Source organism: Ziziphus jujuba, chromosome 10 (genome assembly GCF_031755915.1).
Source record: "Ziziphus jujuba cultivar Dongzao chromosome 10, ASM3175591v1".
NCBI classification, from domain to species: domain Eukaryota; kingdom Viridiplantae; phylum Streptophyta; class Magnoliopsida; order Rosales; family Rhamnaceae; genus Ziziphus; species Ziziphus jujuba.
In genome coordinates, this window is record NC_083388.1 from 3938820 (window position 1) to 3955850 (window position 17031).

The following is a 17031-nucleotide window of genomic DNA, read 5'->3' on the forward strand; positions in this document are numbered from 1 at the left end:
CCGTTGACTTTGAAAAACTAAGCACGAGAGAGAGAAAGAGAGAGAATGCATATTTTAATGTTTTTATTTCCCCAAATAATCTCTTATTTAAAAATATAGTTATGCATTAACAAACAAATTCAAACTTTTACAACTAGTCTACTCCATGCAATTATCTTACATGCTGTCAAATATCGTACTACGTAAACCAAGCCACTGAAACTGCGAAGGGAAAAATATATATATATATATATGAAAAGGAAAAAACAAAAAGCCCTCACCCGAAAAAAAAAAAAAAAGAAAAAAAAAAAATAAATCTCACTTGGGCACAATCGCATCGTGCATAAAGAATTTCAAAACCCCGACCAACCCCTCAAAATCCCACTCAAAACACCTAAAGCCGACCACAAGTGAAGCTCACCCTCAATTCCGCCAGCCCTTGCATCTGGATTTTCCTTATCCATCTCTCAACTCGAGGGTCGAATGGGTGGGCAGGTTGTATAAATCAGGTTTACAAGTGTATATTGAACAAATCCTCACACATCAATCATCCTCTGCTTAATGTCACAGCAAACCAGCCAGCATAGCCCCGGGATCTGTTAATGAAGATGCTGGAGTAGATGGTTGAGCTACTGGTGGAGCCGGAGGTGCCGGTGCCGGTGCCGGTGCCAGTGCCTGTGCCGGTGCTGGTGGTGTATGTGCGCGGGGATGGTTTATAGGTATGCCAACTAATTGTTCCTTGATGAACTCCTTCAACCTGCACATCAAATGCCATATAAGAATCAACCTTGCACCGTAAAACTTAAGGTTAGCAGCAGATGACCTGCAAGTCAATATACATACTCAAACGTTAGGGTAGGATCTCCTGAGGCTACTGTCATCCGCATCTGGGTTCTGTCTGCTGGATCCGTTTCAATTCTTGTCTGAGTAGTACAAAAGAAAACAAATTAGGCTAAAACAATTAATTGCTCATGGACCATAAAAATATCAGTCAACCACAATTGCACTTATGGACTTGATAAGCTTTAATATTGAGGATGACAAACTCAAATTAATTGATGGAGAGTGATGAGAATGAACCTCTCCTTACCAAGCAAAGCATGGCCTGTGTACTTTCTGAGTAAAATGTGGTGCTGGCTACAAGATTATTTGGATTCGGGTCCTGAAACAGAAAAGCAGTGAATAACTCTATATAACTAATATACTTCCATGAAGAAATAAGAAGAGACAAAAGAAAAACTTACAAGTCCTGGACAAACACTTAACCGGAAACTGTTGAATAAATTTGCCATTTCAGGAAGTGGTAGTGGTTTTACACCTCTAACCTGCACAAATGACACGGAAATATGACGGTATCAATAAAATAGCAAGTAGTCCAGAGATAATTAATATTTTTGACTTTGCTCAAAATCAGTTGAATAATGCTGAACATTCAAACAAACTGATAAGCAAACTTTTCTTTGTACATCCAATGAGACAACAAATCTATCATTCTGCTTAAAGATGGATGATGCCTTAAATCTCATCAATTCCAAGCAGACTTAGAAGATATTGAGAACAATGACCAGCACATATATCATAAACATAGTTCTGAGCATAAAACATATGAACAAGTTGTGTTGGTAACATAATAAACTGCAAGAGACTGAATTAGCAATCCATCAATTTAATTCACTTGGTCAACCAATATACCATGGTTTATAATAACTGAAATCTTAAGCAGTAAAATATATGAGGCAAACTAGCAAGATTGAAACTCATGATACTTTTAACCTCTGAGTAGACAATTAGAATGTAGTTACATATATACATACTGAATATACGTACCACTTCTTGAAGCTTCAATGGTGGTCCTGAAAGTGATCTCCATTGAGGAAAAAACTCCTCAGCGGACACTGTTATAGGATGAAGAAATTTATTCAAGACAGCTGGGAGGCGAAGCTTGACATTGACCTATTCAAAGGTAAAGAACATAAGTCTCAAAACACCTAATTTATGGTTGCCAAGGAAATAACGATGCAAGAATTTTGGATGTAGGTACCATATTGTTACCAAACTTGTATGAAAAGTCAAGAACTGCTACATCTCTGCTGGGACGAAGGTTCACAACTTCAAGTGGGCATTGCACCTACACAGCAAAATTGTCATACATAAATAAAAAGAGTAATCTCTAGATTTCATCAAGGACAAAAGGTAGTTACAATGCAATAAATTGTCTTTACCTGCGCACGGGGAGGAATGGTTTCTGGCACTAATGACAGTTCCATCTTCAAATGAGAGGGAGGCAATATTATAGCCTGAACCGAAACAAGTGGAGAAGTATTCTTGTTTCCCAAGAAAAGAACAAGACGCCCATGATATAATCGCCATTCTGCCTTTATGCCAATCTATAATAACATGACAAGAAATCACAGAAAGCCTTGTGTAAGGCATAACTTCAACAATAACATGGGAAGTTATCTATAGCAAAATAGGATGAGATTATGAGTCAAATTGCAAGCAAAATATTATACAAGGGGAAAATAACCTGAATATGAGGATCCTCATAAAGAACACCGCTATCCTTTAAGCACAAAGCATGGAATCTTTCAGCAATATTTCCTACAGGCTGCAAAAATGAATGATGAAATTAGCTCATGAAATGCAAGTAGTGCAATAAATAAAACTGATTATCAATACAATATAGCAGCTTGTTTAGACCTCACCATATCTAACGAGATGCAAAGCACAGTCAACAGATAATGCTTTCATTCTATTTCAGCATAAATCATGTAGCAACATATAGAACAACTAACTTAATTGATGAAATTCACTGTCTAACAAAACAATATTCCGGTTAAACCAGATCACTTGAGATAGAGTGAGATGCAGTCTATAGAATTAGCTGTCACTCTATTTCAGCATTGTTGCAAGGACAGAAAATTTTGGGGAGGGACGATCTTCCCATTCAGAAGTCACATTATGATTGAAATGAAAAAGGAAATCAAAATAAGGCTGCACAAAATTTATCTTCCGAAAAATATATGTAGTTACAAATTAACGAACAGACCCAACACAAGAATGGTTCACCGCATGCAGAACTCCTTTTAGTTTAACCAACATTTTTGAAAGGAAGTGTCCATAGAAGGTTAGACAAAAAGGTTGTAGTAAGTACCTGAACAGCATTTGGCTGCTCATCAACAGGCACTATGGCTGTGGCATCAACTGCATTTGGATCCCCTTCCAATCCAGGGTCTATAGTTTGCTGAGGTTGGGCAGCACTGCTTGGAGGACCTTCAATAGCAAGTGGACCTAAAAGATCACCAAGGAAATCGGCTGAAGGAGATTGCGCATCAACCTTACTCAAAGTCCCATTTGCTGGGGATAAGCCTTGGTGAGATGAACTTTGATCCTGTCATGAACGCAAGTACATATTATATTTGAATTCAAAACTATAAATGATTTATGGCTTCAAGATCTGGGAGTAAATTTATAAAAGGGAGGAAAAACCATCAATCCTAGGTTACTGAAAATACATTAAATCACATCAAGAAGAAGAATACATGTAAAATAATAAAAAAGAACTGACCATGTTAGTTTCCGTGCTAGGAATCTTTATAAGAGAAAGCTGGCTGCCAGGCGGAGCCCCATTAGCAGGACGTTGATCTGTTACAACTAAGGCGTTTGAAGTTTGCTGCTGAGCCCTCAACTTGATGGCACTTTGTTCCGCAGTATCAATTTCAGTATCTTCAGCCTTTTTTATCAAGGCAGACTAAGTATGAAAGAAAAGTTACAGTTAGTAGTCAATAGATTTAACCATGACTCCACAAATTGTTATTCTAAATATCTACAAGTAACAGCTTGTCGAGCAAAATTTGCAAAACAAATCTACCTGTCGCTCTGGAAATTTAGGCATTTCAGCTAATATATCCATTAGAGCCGCACCTTTCCTGCTCAAGGCAATATACTCAGCAGCTCTTTGTTGTATTTCAACATCAATGCAACTCTCATATCTAGAAGAAGCCAACGGTATGTCAAAGAAAGCCATGATATTTGCATCCAAACTGAACAAATCATAATAACAAAACTAGTGCAAAATAAATCTCACTTGCTGAATATTGCCCAAATCTGACTCTGCAATTCTGGATCTGGAGGTTGAGTATGCATCAAGATCTTAGCATACGTAGAAAGAAGAATGGGTATAGTAGATATTCTGCAAATGATTTTCGTTCATAAGATGTGTAAGAAGAACAAAACTGACATGCAAATAAAAGGGGTAAAGGTTAAGTGCCCTTACGATACAGTAGGAAGCTTCTCATGAATGATACTAAACAATTCCTTTGGACTACATCCAGGCCTTCTGCCCAAAAGGTGGCCAAATTCTCCTAGGATATATGCACTGACCTGTTACATGCATATATAAGCCTGATTGAACTTACATATTAATCTTAAATAAATTAGGTTATCCTATATATCATGATGTTATTTATCAAATAAAAATTTGTTAATCACTGATGAGAATAAAAAAAATATTTTTAGTTGCTTGATACAAAAGCATACACAGGAAAATTAGATCATCATTCCATTTCTTTAGGGTGATGATGATCTATAATATCAAGCATACACAGGAAAATTAGATCATCACTCCATTACTTTAGGGTGATGATCATCTATAACATTCATCATATTCTTTCCTCTTGTATTGCTCATGGGTTATGACAGGTAGTTGATTTTGCAAATTCTGACGTGTTCTTCATGTTAATGTCATATGATTAACAGCATAATGAAGGAAAATACTCTCTAAACTCTGGCTTCCTCACTATAGATAAACACTTTATCTTTCTTCAATGAGTAATGAACTCCTAGCAAAACCTTGGTAATTTTTCTTTGTGCTAATGTATAAAAATAAGCTGGCTTATTGGAAGGACAAGCAACCTAAACCAAACAAACTAAAATCTATCAGGAAGCTGACTCTTCTAATACAGAAATTATCAGTATTGAACCAATCAGTACAAGTACTCTCTCTCTCTCTCTCTCTCTAGTTCAATATAGAATATTCACATATAAATTAAATGTGCATAGGAAACGAATTGTAGAATAGACTCACCTTGACCATCGTCTCGTGAATAGCTGGCTTGTCAAGATACTCTCTGGCCTTTACTGCCGCATATGGCTGAGGAAATGCATAAAATTCACTCAACCAATGCATAAATGATTTAAAGAAGAAAGAAATTGCGAAGATACTGAAAACATTAATCACCTGTAGATCTTCATTGTTTGTAACAAATTGTACAACCCGAAACCATATATCATCGCTCACAAAATCCCCAGCCTTGTCAATCAATTGAAGGATCACATCCACATACCTATGTACATTTTAATAGAATGATATAACTTTCTCAAAATCTCTGATATATGCCCAAGCTAGTCATTCAGACAACAAAAGAAGACTTTAAATGAGGACTCCAAACATTTTAGACAAAGAGCAAGTATGAAGATAATGGCTATTTTAATCTCCCACAAAATTCCAAAACTCAACAAATTTGCAAAGCTCAATTTTCTCAACTAAGATCTAAATCTAAATCAGTATGGTCATTACAAGGTTTATACTAGTCGTCCATGTTCTACTGTGAGCTTTCTACACTCTTGCTTCATTTAACTAAACCACATCCACAAAGCCAGCGTAATCTTGAATGACAAAAAACTCAATGGTAGCTTCAAATACAATTTCAAACCTTGAGCAAATCTGCTTTTTGATGGCATAACTTTTCAAAAATTAGTTTTATCTGATAGATGTCAGGAAAATTTTCTTTAAAAGCATTTTTTTAACTTTCAAGATAGTTGGAAAAAAGGGCAAGTTAAAGATTTAACTATTTGAAAGAGTTATATGTAAACTATCATACCCACCCATTCCTTTTTCTAGTTGCATACATTAGGAATTTCATAAACTACACTTCAATCATGCTTATAGAAGCATATGGTACCAGTACTTGCATCCCCATCTTTTTGCATGGAAACTATGCTTACCAAGAAAGATCAGGAGCAAACTTCTCCGCAAGAATAGCAGCTTTAAGTGACAATTCTTCCCGCATTGCAAACTCTGCAGTACTCAGATACTAAAAGCACAAGAAAAGTGATTGACACCTCATTTTGATAGAAACTATAGCAGTTTGCTTACATTGTATATGAAGAACACAACTAACAAAACTGGCTACTAAAATCATAGAGGGAAAAAAAAAAAAAAAAAATCCATGTATGCATCTAGCATTCTAGTACCTGCAATAACTCTTCGACTATGTCCTTCGCATTTGAAACATCACACATGCCATAAAGCAAGTCAAGAGCACGCCTACGAATACTGAGGATATTTTTTCCATGTTAGTTAGCATAAATCAATTTTGTGAATATATATATATATATATATATCAGTATGCACACAACATAAGAAAATTTCCTTTTCCCATAAAGATATTGACAATATACCCTTTATTCATAACTCCATTCTTGAACAGATTCTCTCTTAAGAAGAGAACCAGTATACCTGACCTAACAGGTTACTAACAAACTGTTGCAAATTTATGCAACAAACAAGTCACTTGTTTCGACCAAAAAGGACAGAACTAGAAGCAACATTTTGCAACGCAAGCAGAATTGACTGATATTAAATACTTCATCATATCAAGGCTACAAGTTACACCCTACTCTGATAAATCGTATTAAATGCTTCTGCAAACATTCAATAAAACACTGCCACACTGAAGCAGTTATTCCAGTTAAATTAATCATTTGTGAACACCAGATTAAAATAGTCAGAGCAATAAAACATGTTAAGCAAGAAACAAAAACATTGTAGGCAACAAATCTAACCTGATATCAGGATCCTTCAGAGAGGTGATAATCTGAGCCTGATGCCTTTTGATGATATCTTGCACATCCGTTACCATCAACATGCGAGTCATATTCTCCTACGCCAGCCAATATAGCAACAATCATGAAACTACTCAGTACTGACCATATGTATGCTCTGGTTTCCAAATTTGATTATGGGTTGGCTTGACAAGATTTTATTATAAAAAGAAAAAAGAAGATGAAGAAGAAGAAGATAACTATAGTATTTCCACCACTCACCAGACCAAGATATCGAATATTTGGTTCACGCACAGCTATAAATTTTCCAAGAAGTGCAACACACTGAGACATCATTTCTTTTTCAGCATCAAGATGCATGACCTGAAATATGAAAATCAGATGGTTAAATATTTGTGATAAAGTATAAATTTAAACAAAATAAAAAGGGCTACAAAGCATGTGTGCAATTCAACCGATGCAAAAAGAAGCCAATAAGCTTCCCTAGCAGATAGATTTTCTTTTTCCATAAAGAATCTAATTGCAGCCTCACAAACTCAAAGATCCTCACAAGCCAATTAAATAAGTAATCAGAAGGAGGAAACTCTGCTTCAACATAAAACTAAAATTTTCTGAGACAAAGCACAAACACAGAAGAGGGCTACATAGGGACACTGCTTCTATTCATGCATCACTTGGCTAAGTCAATAGGAAAGTATTAGCATTTCCCATAAGTTTGAAAAATCATGAATGCCTATATCTATTTTAGCAAATGTTGAAACTTAAAAGAATATTTTCTTTCACAAAGTTGAAACTTATAAGTTAATTTTTGCACAGAGAGAGAGAGAGAGAAGAGAGAGAGAGAGAGAGAGAGGAAACCAGAATCTAATAACTTTTAAACTCTCAGCCAAATTTAGTGAGATACAAGCATCATGTGTATGCATCTCCCCAAGTCCATATTCATGAAATTTCATTTATCTGTAAGCCAATACATAATAATAAACACTATGCACAAAAAATAACAACTTTGGCTGACAACTTACAAGTGCAAGAGCTTCAAAAAGAACAGCATGCGATGCATTGTTCTTGTTTACATTTTTCACGACATCTGTTCCCATCAATATCCGTTGTAAGACCTGAAACCACCAATACAAGGTTCAACAAAATCCCAAAACATAATAAGAATCAAGATAAGTTGCACAAGTGAAGAACCTCAAACAATGATCTTCTGGTATTTGGATCTTCAATGGTAGGAAAATACTGAAGAGCCCTCATTGTCTTAACCTGCATTAACCAAACACCGATGCACATTAATTTGAACATGCTTTGCATATATAAAGATAAAATCACTACAAACAATTAATATGTCAACAGGGTTCCTTAACACAAACTTTTACATACACCAAATCTTATGCGATCAAGCATCAGCAAGTTTATCAAAGTTAAACTGAAAAAAATTTCAGCCAAATAAATTAGAAAGCAATTTATTTTTGTTCAAGTTAACCTCTCTAGTAAAACTTCCGTTAAACATCAATGGTTTCCATGAAGCAACATGTGGCAAGCAGAGACATATATTGAAGAATCTTTTATGCGTCCACAAATGTGTTGGAGCATTCAGTTGAAACTTCACCCATGAAATTTGTCCAAACGAGTGAATGTAGTCATTAGTTGGTTGCAAATTGCCAACAAGAATGGAGTCAATAGATTAATTATCACTACATTTGTTAAGTAGATTGAGAATTTTATATTGTCTTTTCTCTCTTCTCAAAGTTCGTTGAGCTAAAGTTCAATAATTAAATTGTGATAGGAAAAAATTAAGTTACATAGCTTAAAAGTCCGTGCCTTGCTATTCTATTTTAAGTATATAGCTAAAAGGAGCTGCATGTTGTTCGAGTTGCTAGACCTTATTTTTGATGTTTTAGTTCAACCTTCCCACCTTCAGGTTCTTCCTTGAGGAACCTATGAGTTTAATTTTGGGGATTAAATATTTCTCATCTTCATTTTGTCTGGAGGATAACTTTGTTTATATACAATTTTTACATAAACTAGGTTACAGTTATATCCACCTCTATAAAACGGTGATTTTGCAAGCAACCGATGAAATATCAACATTGAACATTGATATCTTTGACGCGCCTGAAATTTCCATGATTACTAGCAAAATGAAATTTCAAGTTCTCCAACACTTAGCCCTTGTATATTCATTAGACCATGTGAACCACACATGTAACCATATCTCTAGATGCCTAACGCTTAAAAGGTTCAAAATTTATCACACGAAAAAATTTGGGCAAAAGATAACTAGATAGGCCTACTTTCTGCTTTAAGTCGGTATCTAGAACATGCAAAGGAACTTGATGAATAAGATAAAAATAAATAAGTAAAAGTACAATGATGAGCACAAAAGAAAAATAGTACAAACCTGAAGCCAGGGAGATGGGATACCATAGTAGGTGTACTCTTGTGGAACATCCTGGTTCCTAGCAAGCCTCTCTAATACTTTAACACACTTTGGAAGACAACTCCAATATGCTTCATGATTATTTGATACAAGAGCAACAAGAAGGCTCATAGAGGATGTCAAAACACCAAGATCACGTTCATCTAAAAGTTGTGCCATCCGGTCCGCCCTAAAATGTAGGAAAAAAGAGATTAAGAAATAAGCACACTACTGGGCACTAGTTCACAGATTTTCTGTGAGATATTAGCTTAATACGTACCATCCATCTACATTAACAACATCAGGATTTTTCCTGTAGAGGCGCAGCAGACACAATGCAGCCTTTTTTCTCACAAGTGGTCTGCAGCTGCTTGATATCTGAATCAGAAACCTTGGTCAATATCAATCGGTTTCTATTAACGAAAGCCAAAAAAAATGGTCATCTTGTACCAGTCCTTACAAGTAACTTTTGCACATCAGGTGCCAATGACTCCGCAAATTCTCTCCCACCAATATTCCCAACCTACAGAGATATGGTGGCAATAAAGTCATAAAAGAACCAAACTTTTGAACAAAAAGCAAGCAGAGTAGTAAAATACAAAAGAGAATGCCAAAGGTAGATATTTTGCCACATTTAAAAAATAAAAATAAAAAAAAAATAAAAAAAATTCTCTATGTGAAAGAAAGCTTATAAACCTTCCAGATAAAAGATCAAATCAGAAATACTCTTACAATAGGTATGCGGTATCATAGAGAAAGAATATAGCAAAGGTTAGATTTAATGAACCACACAAGACAAAGATGTCATTGGAGCATGCAAAGAGTTAGTCTTGAAATTTGGCAGATCTGCATCATCAACATTAAAGATCTTCGTTTGGACAAGTACCATCAAAGGTCAGATTTGATGTTATACACAAAGAAACAAAAGGCAATATGCATGAAATAAGGCAAGCTAGACATTCTACAAGCATCTTCATAAGGAAAAACAGATACAGTGCTTTTCGCAGACAAACAATAACCAAATTTTATACAAACAAAGTTACATAAATTACAAAATTGAGAAAATAAAGATAACCATTTAGTTTAAAAGGCATTGATAGATCTCCAAATGCCGTACCATAGTCAATGCCAGACATTGGAAAGTCTCATTTCGGCCAATAATATCATTGCGCACTGTATTTATGGCTAATCTCAAAAAATCATGGTTCTCATTGAGCAAAGATGATGTCACAATATACCCAACCTGCAGTTATTGTTAGCACAAGTAGAAGTCAGTATAGTGAGAATCAATTGTTTTAGATATGTGGGAGAAGGTGATCAATGAAATATAGTCTTAACCTGAGTTCAGTTTAATTCAGTGAGCAACAAGGCAATATATGGCCAGCACTGGGCATCCAGTGCATCAGATAAATGTGTCTTTAAGAACTATATAGCATATTAAGAAGTACTATAGCAAAACTTCCAGACCACTACAAATGAAAACTCTAAATATCAATTGGAATTTAAATGAGGAATACCGACCTTGGACTGTACTGAGCGTAAATGTTCCCAACAATTACATAACAGCTCTGAGAATTGGTTTTAAATCCAATGGAACATCATAAGCAACACTATAAACCATGCTTTCATATGCTATCCATGTTGTCATATGTGAAACTATAAAGAAGTACTGATTACCATGCATTGAAAATATTGATGCAAGAATTTACCTGCTTTTCTGGATACTTTGGTGCAGATATTAGAGAAACAGCTTCCATGTGACCAAAATCCACATCATAACCCAGCATATAAATGTAAAGCATTTTCCAGACATATTTCTTCTTCTCATATGGTGTCAAACCCTGTTGATAGAACAGCAATTTCAACAGTTAATCACTGATACTTCTCAATAAGATATTGAAAATGTTATGTTCAATAGCAACCAAAAATGGAAACTTAGAACACAATTTCCATTAAAAAATGCTAGTGAAGCCTAATCATTCAAATGGTATTGCATATGAATCCCACTACACCACATTTATATTGACTTAGATGTATACTTGTAAGGCCTAATTTCGCACAATTGGACAGCCCTATAGATGAGGAATGTCAACAATAATATTTTGTTAGTTTACATAGTTTGGCCCACCTCCTAAAAGCTTGATATTTTGAAAATAGTAATAACTTGACTGTATCCCAAATTACATCTAACACCCAAAAAAAAAAAAAAAAAAAAAAAATAGAAGAAGAAAAAGAAGCATAAAAAGGTAAATATTAGCTATGTGTGCGCTATGTATCAAACTATGTGAAGAATCAAATGTGAAGACAATTTTGGCTTCATTTTATACACCAAATGTCATTGTGAACAAAATCATGGCAACACACAGGGAGAACGTCATACCCATGAACCTAAGTTTATCAACAAGGGAAATGAAAAATGGTAAAAGGAAAAATGCTTTAAAATGTAAAAGAAACAAGAGTAAAGAGGCTTCAAAAGGAATTATGAACTCAACAAAATGATTTACTTCTGAGTAACATCAACCATATGGAACATAAACTATCATAACATAGACTAGAAAGGAATAACTCTGAGAAGTCTGGTGGAGATGAAAGGAAAACTATGCAAAACGGGCCCAACAACATTTTTCCAAAAAGAACCAAACAAAAGCAAAAGGAAAAAATTCATTATGACTTATTTTCTTGGGGGAGGGGTGAAGACCAACCCACAAGCAGCTCAGAGAACAAAGCAAGTGTCAGAGTTGGTTAATTTGCATAGTTAATTAACTGCACTTGAGATATGTTTAAACATAAAAGGTAATTTGCTAGTTTATTATATTAAACAAAAATGAAAGGCCAAGATCCTTATCTAGTTGACCTTCCAAATAGCTGGTATGAATAAAGACAAGTCTTTTTTTTTTTTTTCAATGCTATGAAGACCTAAATATCTGACTGTTGATTGTTTAAGAACTCTATCTGGTTGAAATCTATACTTTCATCAACACTTACTTTAAGATAACACAAAAATAACAGCAATAAAAACAAAGATGGAAAACATTGAAAGTCTTAATTTTTTAACCATTCCTACATTGACAGTCTAGACTGAAATGGGCCTCGTGGATCCCTACATTTGGTCTCAATGAATATCCCTACTGTGTAATATACCTAGAACTAGAGTATAAAAGAATAAGAAGCTATCAATGGATCCATCATCAGAATGGTCCTTGACGAAATCCTAGTATAAGGTATGATAAAAAAATGAGGAATAAAGGTCAGAGGGTGAACCAAAACCAAAAACAAAAACCAATAAAAAATAAAAATAAAAAATAAAATAAAAAAATCTTTTTTTTCTTTTTATGGCTAAGGCAAAAAGAAGAAGATTTATATGAACCAACATCCATAAGAATGAAAGAAAATCCTGATTTCTTTAAATTAGTCCCTTTATAGATTCCAAGCAATAGTATTTTATAATCTAATGGTAAAAATTGCTTGTAAAATGTCTTCAGGTATTGAAATTTGTTAGCTTATAAACATTATTTACCATTTAAAATGGGAAATGCAGGTTGAAACAGACAGAATGTATCCTTGGTTTTTGGAAGGAAAAAAGTAAATAGCTATTTTACTTCCATAAGTATACCGATTCTCCCAATCATGTAAGTAACTTCTACCATCTACCCAATCCCTAAAGCCATCAGAGACATACGTGGAATAGTTATCTCCATTTACCATATTTGTCTAGAATCTTTTACTTCGGAAACAGGTCATAGTCCATTTTATGAGACAAACAACATTGAAATAGTCCATCTAATATTAAAAATTGCTTGTAAAATTTCTTCAGGCATTGAAATTTATTAGCTTATAAACATTATTTACCATTTAAAATGGGAAATGAAGGTTGAAACACACAGCATGAATCCTTGGTTTTTGGAAAGGAAAAAAGCTAATAGCTGTTTTCCTTCCATAAGTATACCCCTTCTCCATTCATGTAAATAACTTCTACTATCTACCCAATCCCTGAAGCTATCAGAGACATAAGTGGAATAGGTATCTCCATTTACAATTTTTGTCTAAAATTTTTTATTTCATTCATCAGAAATAGTCCATACTCCATACTATGAGACAACGGAATATAGTATTTTATGCTTGGAATAGAAAATTCAATACAAAGCCCAGTAATATAGAAATTCAACTTGCTAGATATGTCGAATTAAGTCTAACATAACCAACTAACAGTCACTAGTCAACAGAACCACAATACAATCAAATGTTTATCTACGGTCAAGATTATTGACATGGATCATGTATTCTCCAAACTCCTCGTGACACAAAAAGGATGTATTTTTGTTTCCTTAACAGACATCCAATCCTGATCTCACAGGACAATCAGACAGCATAAGCAATAACTAAAACTCCTTCCAAACATTTGATAACGTTCCACCAATCTAAAGAAGCAAACAACATGTTATTATCTAAACGGGGTCTACAGGTTATAACTTCAGTACTTCACACTCGAGCCTCTCTTATGAGCTAGAAAAGGACAAACCCAGATGCTTGTATCAAGGGGATTTACAACAATATTTCGTGCTTTTTGCGATCTCAACTCAAGCGTCCAAAATAATATAAGTTTGAAATAAGCTCGAACCAGAAGCATGCAATGCTAAAGCTCACAATCAGTGGCACATATATTTCCTGGCAACGAATAAGAATTTCAGCCTAACTCAGTCAACATTTTAGCATTCAAAACGTCCCAACTACAAACACAACCCTCGAAATTGAAAACTCATATTTCCTTCCATGTCCCAAAATTCTTTTTTTCCCCAGAATTCAGTTGTAATAAACTGAACATCCAGAACAAACCTAAATCCCAATTTCATGGCACCAACGTCACTACCTCGCGCTTCAGATCAAAATATCATTCTACCCAAAAAAAAAAAAAAAATTTAAAAAAAGGCCAATAAGGTTTTAAAAAAAAAAAAAAAAAAAAAACGTACTGCCTAGCCGAAGAGCTAACCTTTTCGTTCTTGAAGCGAGTACGGACATTGCCGAGCTCCTTATCGACACGGAGCCTCTCCTGCTCTTTGTTCTGACAATTCCGAATGTCGCTGATGAAGACGGAGAGTCCTCGCATGCCCGACAACGCCATGGTCGGTCCAGATCCAGCGATAGCGACAAGGACGGACCACTCTTCTTCAGCTCCGCAATCCTAGATCGTCTCCCTCCCGCAGCACCACCCGATCTAACACTTCGTAAATAAACAATCGTAATCTTGGCCTAAGATCAGCTCCAATTTTTCCGAGCAAAAAAAGAAAATGCCACACGGTATTTTCCTACTAACCAAACAGAGAGATAGAGAGAGAGAGAGAGGAGTTTGATCTAAGAGAGAGAAAGAGGGGGCGTTTGGTATATTGATTTTCTAGAGAGAGAAAGAAGGTGGACTGACGAAAATTGAAAAAAAAAGCCGTCGGCCCACTGCCACTTTGCATCAGAGACGACTTTTATTTACCATCTCCTCCTCCATTTCCATTTTCCTCTCTTTTTTCTTATTTTTTATAACTTTTTATTTTATTTTATTTATTTATTTATTCTCCAAACTTATTAGAATTTAATTGATAACGTTTTTTTTTTCTAATTATGCATGCGAATGATTGATAATCAATCTGTTGGGAACACATCACTTTTTTTTTTGTTTAAATAAATTTTAATTCTATTTTTATATTATATTGTTAATATTAAAATTGAATTAATTCATTTTAATTATTCATCCTTTTCACTTTGTTTGCTTCCTTTCCTTTTTTGGATTTTTTTTACTTTGTTCTTCCTTTGCATATAGGATTAAGTTTGTTTCTTTTTTCCTTTCCTTTTTTTTTTTTTTAACAATTTTATCCCTTGAACTAAGGTTAATTGTCGAAAAAAAAAATGTATGTTAAAATTCATAAAATAAATGAGATTTTTTATTGGAAACTAAATGTAAAGAAAGAAAAACACAAAATTCATTTATATGGTATTAAAGCGTATGAAAGAAAAACTTTTGGAGTAAAGAAGATAAGAAGAACATTGTTAAATCTTTTTTTTTTTTTCTGGCTTCAAAATAATTATTAATCTTTGAAACACAAAAAATTAGTCAATCTGATTTACTGATCATCTATCATAATGTGGGGTTTCAATGTTTAGGCTCAGGAGCATCCAAGAGGGAATTTAACTCAGCACTAAAGAGAATTACAAGGCAAAAATATATATATATATATATATATATGCGCCCCCCCCCCCCCCCCCCCCCCCCCAAAAAAAAAAAAAAAAAGAAGGGTTTCATGAAAAATCACCCATAAAACTTTATTGCTTCGAGTTATTGATTTTTCTCAATTATAGTATTTAATTGAGTAAGTTAAATTATTAATTGGTGTGTCAATGCATTCATTAAAATTAATTAGCCTAGTAAACTATTGATGAGTTCGAACATGTTAGGGAAGGACAAAACAATTTAAACAACATTTTTGTTTTATTGTAAGGGACATCCTCAAAGTATTTACAAAACAAAAAAAAAAAAAAAAAAAAGGACATCCTTAAGGTAAAATTGAACCCCAATTTAATTTATTGATATACTTTTTTGTAAATTTTTTTTAAAAACACACAAATAAATAACATTTCTTTAAAAATAACTTTTCAAGAGCATATAAAAGCAGTGGAACTACATTTGTTATCAAATTCCATATTTATAGATAAAACGGGCTTTCGCATTTTTGTAAAGTAACCAAGACTTGGACCTACTTCCTTTATGGGCTTGTTAAATTATAAATATTTGTTTGGTTTATTGGGTTTTAGTTTCTCTAATTGCGCTTTGAAATTTGAGTTTAATGCAAGTTGGGACATTCATTATTTTCTCAGAAGTAAAAAATAAAATAAAATAAAAAACAAAGAAACATCATCATAGTAGATATGATACTGAAATTCAAATAATGAAAAAGTAATACTATATATATATATATATATATTTTTTTTTTTTTTGCTAAAACAAGTAATAATACATATATATATATATGAAAAGTGCCAGCTGTAAATGATAATGTGACTCTGGAATAATTAATTAGAGGGACTTCTACTATGCTTACCTAATCCAACAGCCATGGGTTTTTTTTTTTTTTATTTTACATTTTTATTTTTTTAGGAACACTCTAAAAGATGAGATTGCCCCATTGCAGCAGGCCAGCAATCAGATGATCAATTTAATGTTTTCTTGCTATTTTCATTAGCATTTGACTTTTGTTTTCATTATTATTATTATTATGGTTTTAGAACGTGGGAATTCTAATTCATAACCATTGTAAAACCAGTGATTTTATCGCGGTTGTCCTAGTGGGGACAGTTATCATTAGAAGTTTGGAGGTAAAAGAGGAAAGGAAGAAGATTAAAGAGAATATTTTAAGGAGATATTTATTTATCATGTGATTTGCATTGACTTGTTGACCCCAAAAACTTTCTGTTATACAATGGTGGGTCATATGGCTAGGTTTCATTATCTGTTACCAGACCACAAAGAAAAATCTGTACAGCATTTTGATTTTAAGTCACCAACTAATGTCCAGATCAACAGAAAAAAGAATACCAAAAAGCCACACCAAATCTGAACATCTGACATTAGAGACCAAGAAAAGGAAGGATAAGGAATGAATTTCCATACCAACTATCTGAACAAGTATTACAATTATACCAAATTCTTGACCATATCTAAACAGGAACAGTCTTGATTCCATGTGAGTTTAAAAGACAAGAAGAATGTTAAGAAATTCCGTGCAATGGAATAAAACAGAAATAGT

General features: G+C 34.0%; 1 protein-coding gene across 3 annotated transcripts; it reads right to left on the reverse strand.

Moving 5' to 3' along the window:
* Window positions 1-37: 37 nt before the first annotated feature.
* Window positions 38-14754, reverse strand: LOC107410575 (AP-2 complex subunit alpha-1). 3 transcript variants are annotated; one of them, XM_048468334.2, is made up of 27 exons: window positions 14232-14753; window positions 10954-11085; window positions 10362-10487; window positions 9705-9767; window positions 9525-9622; window positions 9227-9434; window positions 8017-8088; window positions 7848-7940; window positions 7087-7188; window positions 6826-6923; window positions 6235-6316; window positions 5986-6074; window positions 5219-5324; window positions 5066-5131; window positions 4256-4362; window positions 4067-4171; window positions 3851-3971; window positions 3548-3730; window positions 3134-3370; window positions 2507-2587; window positions 2202-2366; window positions 2021-2107; window positions 1807-1932; window positions 1224-1304; window positions 1070-1141; window positions 823-902; window positions 38-736 (listed from the first exon to the last, which is right to left on the reverse strand). In XM_048468334.2, the coding sequence occupies exons 1-27, from the start codon at window positions 14361-14363 to the stop codon at window positions 544-546; spliced, it is 3105 nt and encodes a 1034-aa protein (XP_048324291.2). In that variant the 5' UTR covers window positions 14364-14753; the 3' UTR covers window positions 38-543. The 3 variants fall into 3 exon arrangements, with proteins under 3 accessions (XP_048324291.2, XP_048324290.2, XP_048324292.2); XM_048468333.2 differs by having other exon boundaries at window positions 5066-5324; window positions 14232-14754; XM_048468335.2 differs by lacking the exon at window positions 10362-10487.
* Between the last annotated feature and the right edge of the window lie 2277 nt (window positions 14755-17031).

What these genes read in the sequence shown, in the direction of transcription:
- LOC107410575 (XM_048468333.2), bottom strand. Translation starts at nt 14,363, where the DNA reads ATGGCGTTGTCGGGCATGCGAGGACTCTCCGTCTTCATCAGCGACATT. An exon ending in TTTTTGAAGCTCTTGCACTT is followed by an intron (nt 7,189 to 7,847) that starts GTAAGTTGTCAG and finishes TTCATATTTCAG; the next exon opens with GTCATGCATCTTGATGCTGA. An exon ending in ACAAGTTTGGTAACAATATG is followed by an intron (nt 1,933 to 2,020) that starts GTACCTACATCC and finishes ACCTTTGAATAG; the next exon opens with GTCAATGTCAAGCTTCGCCT.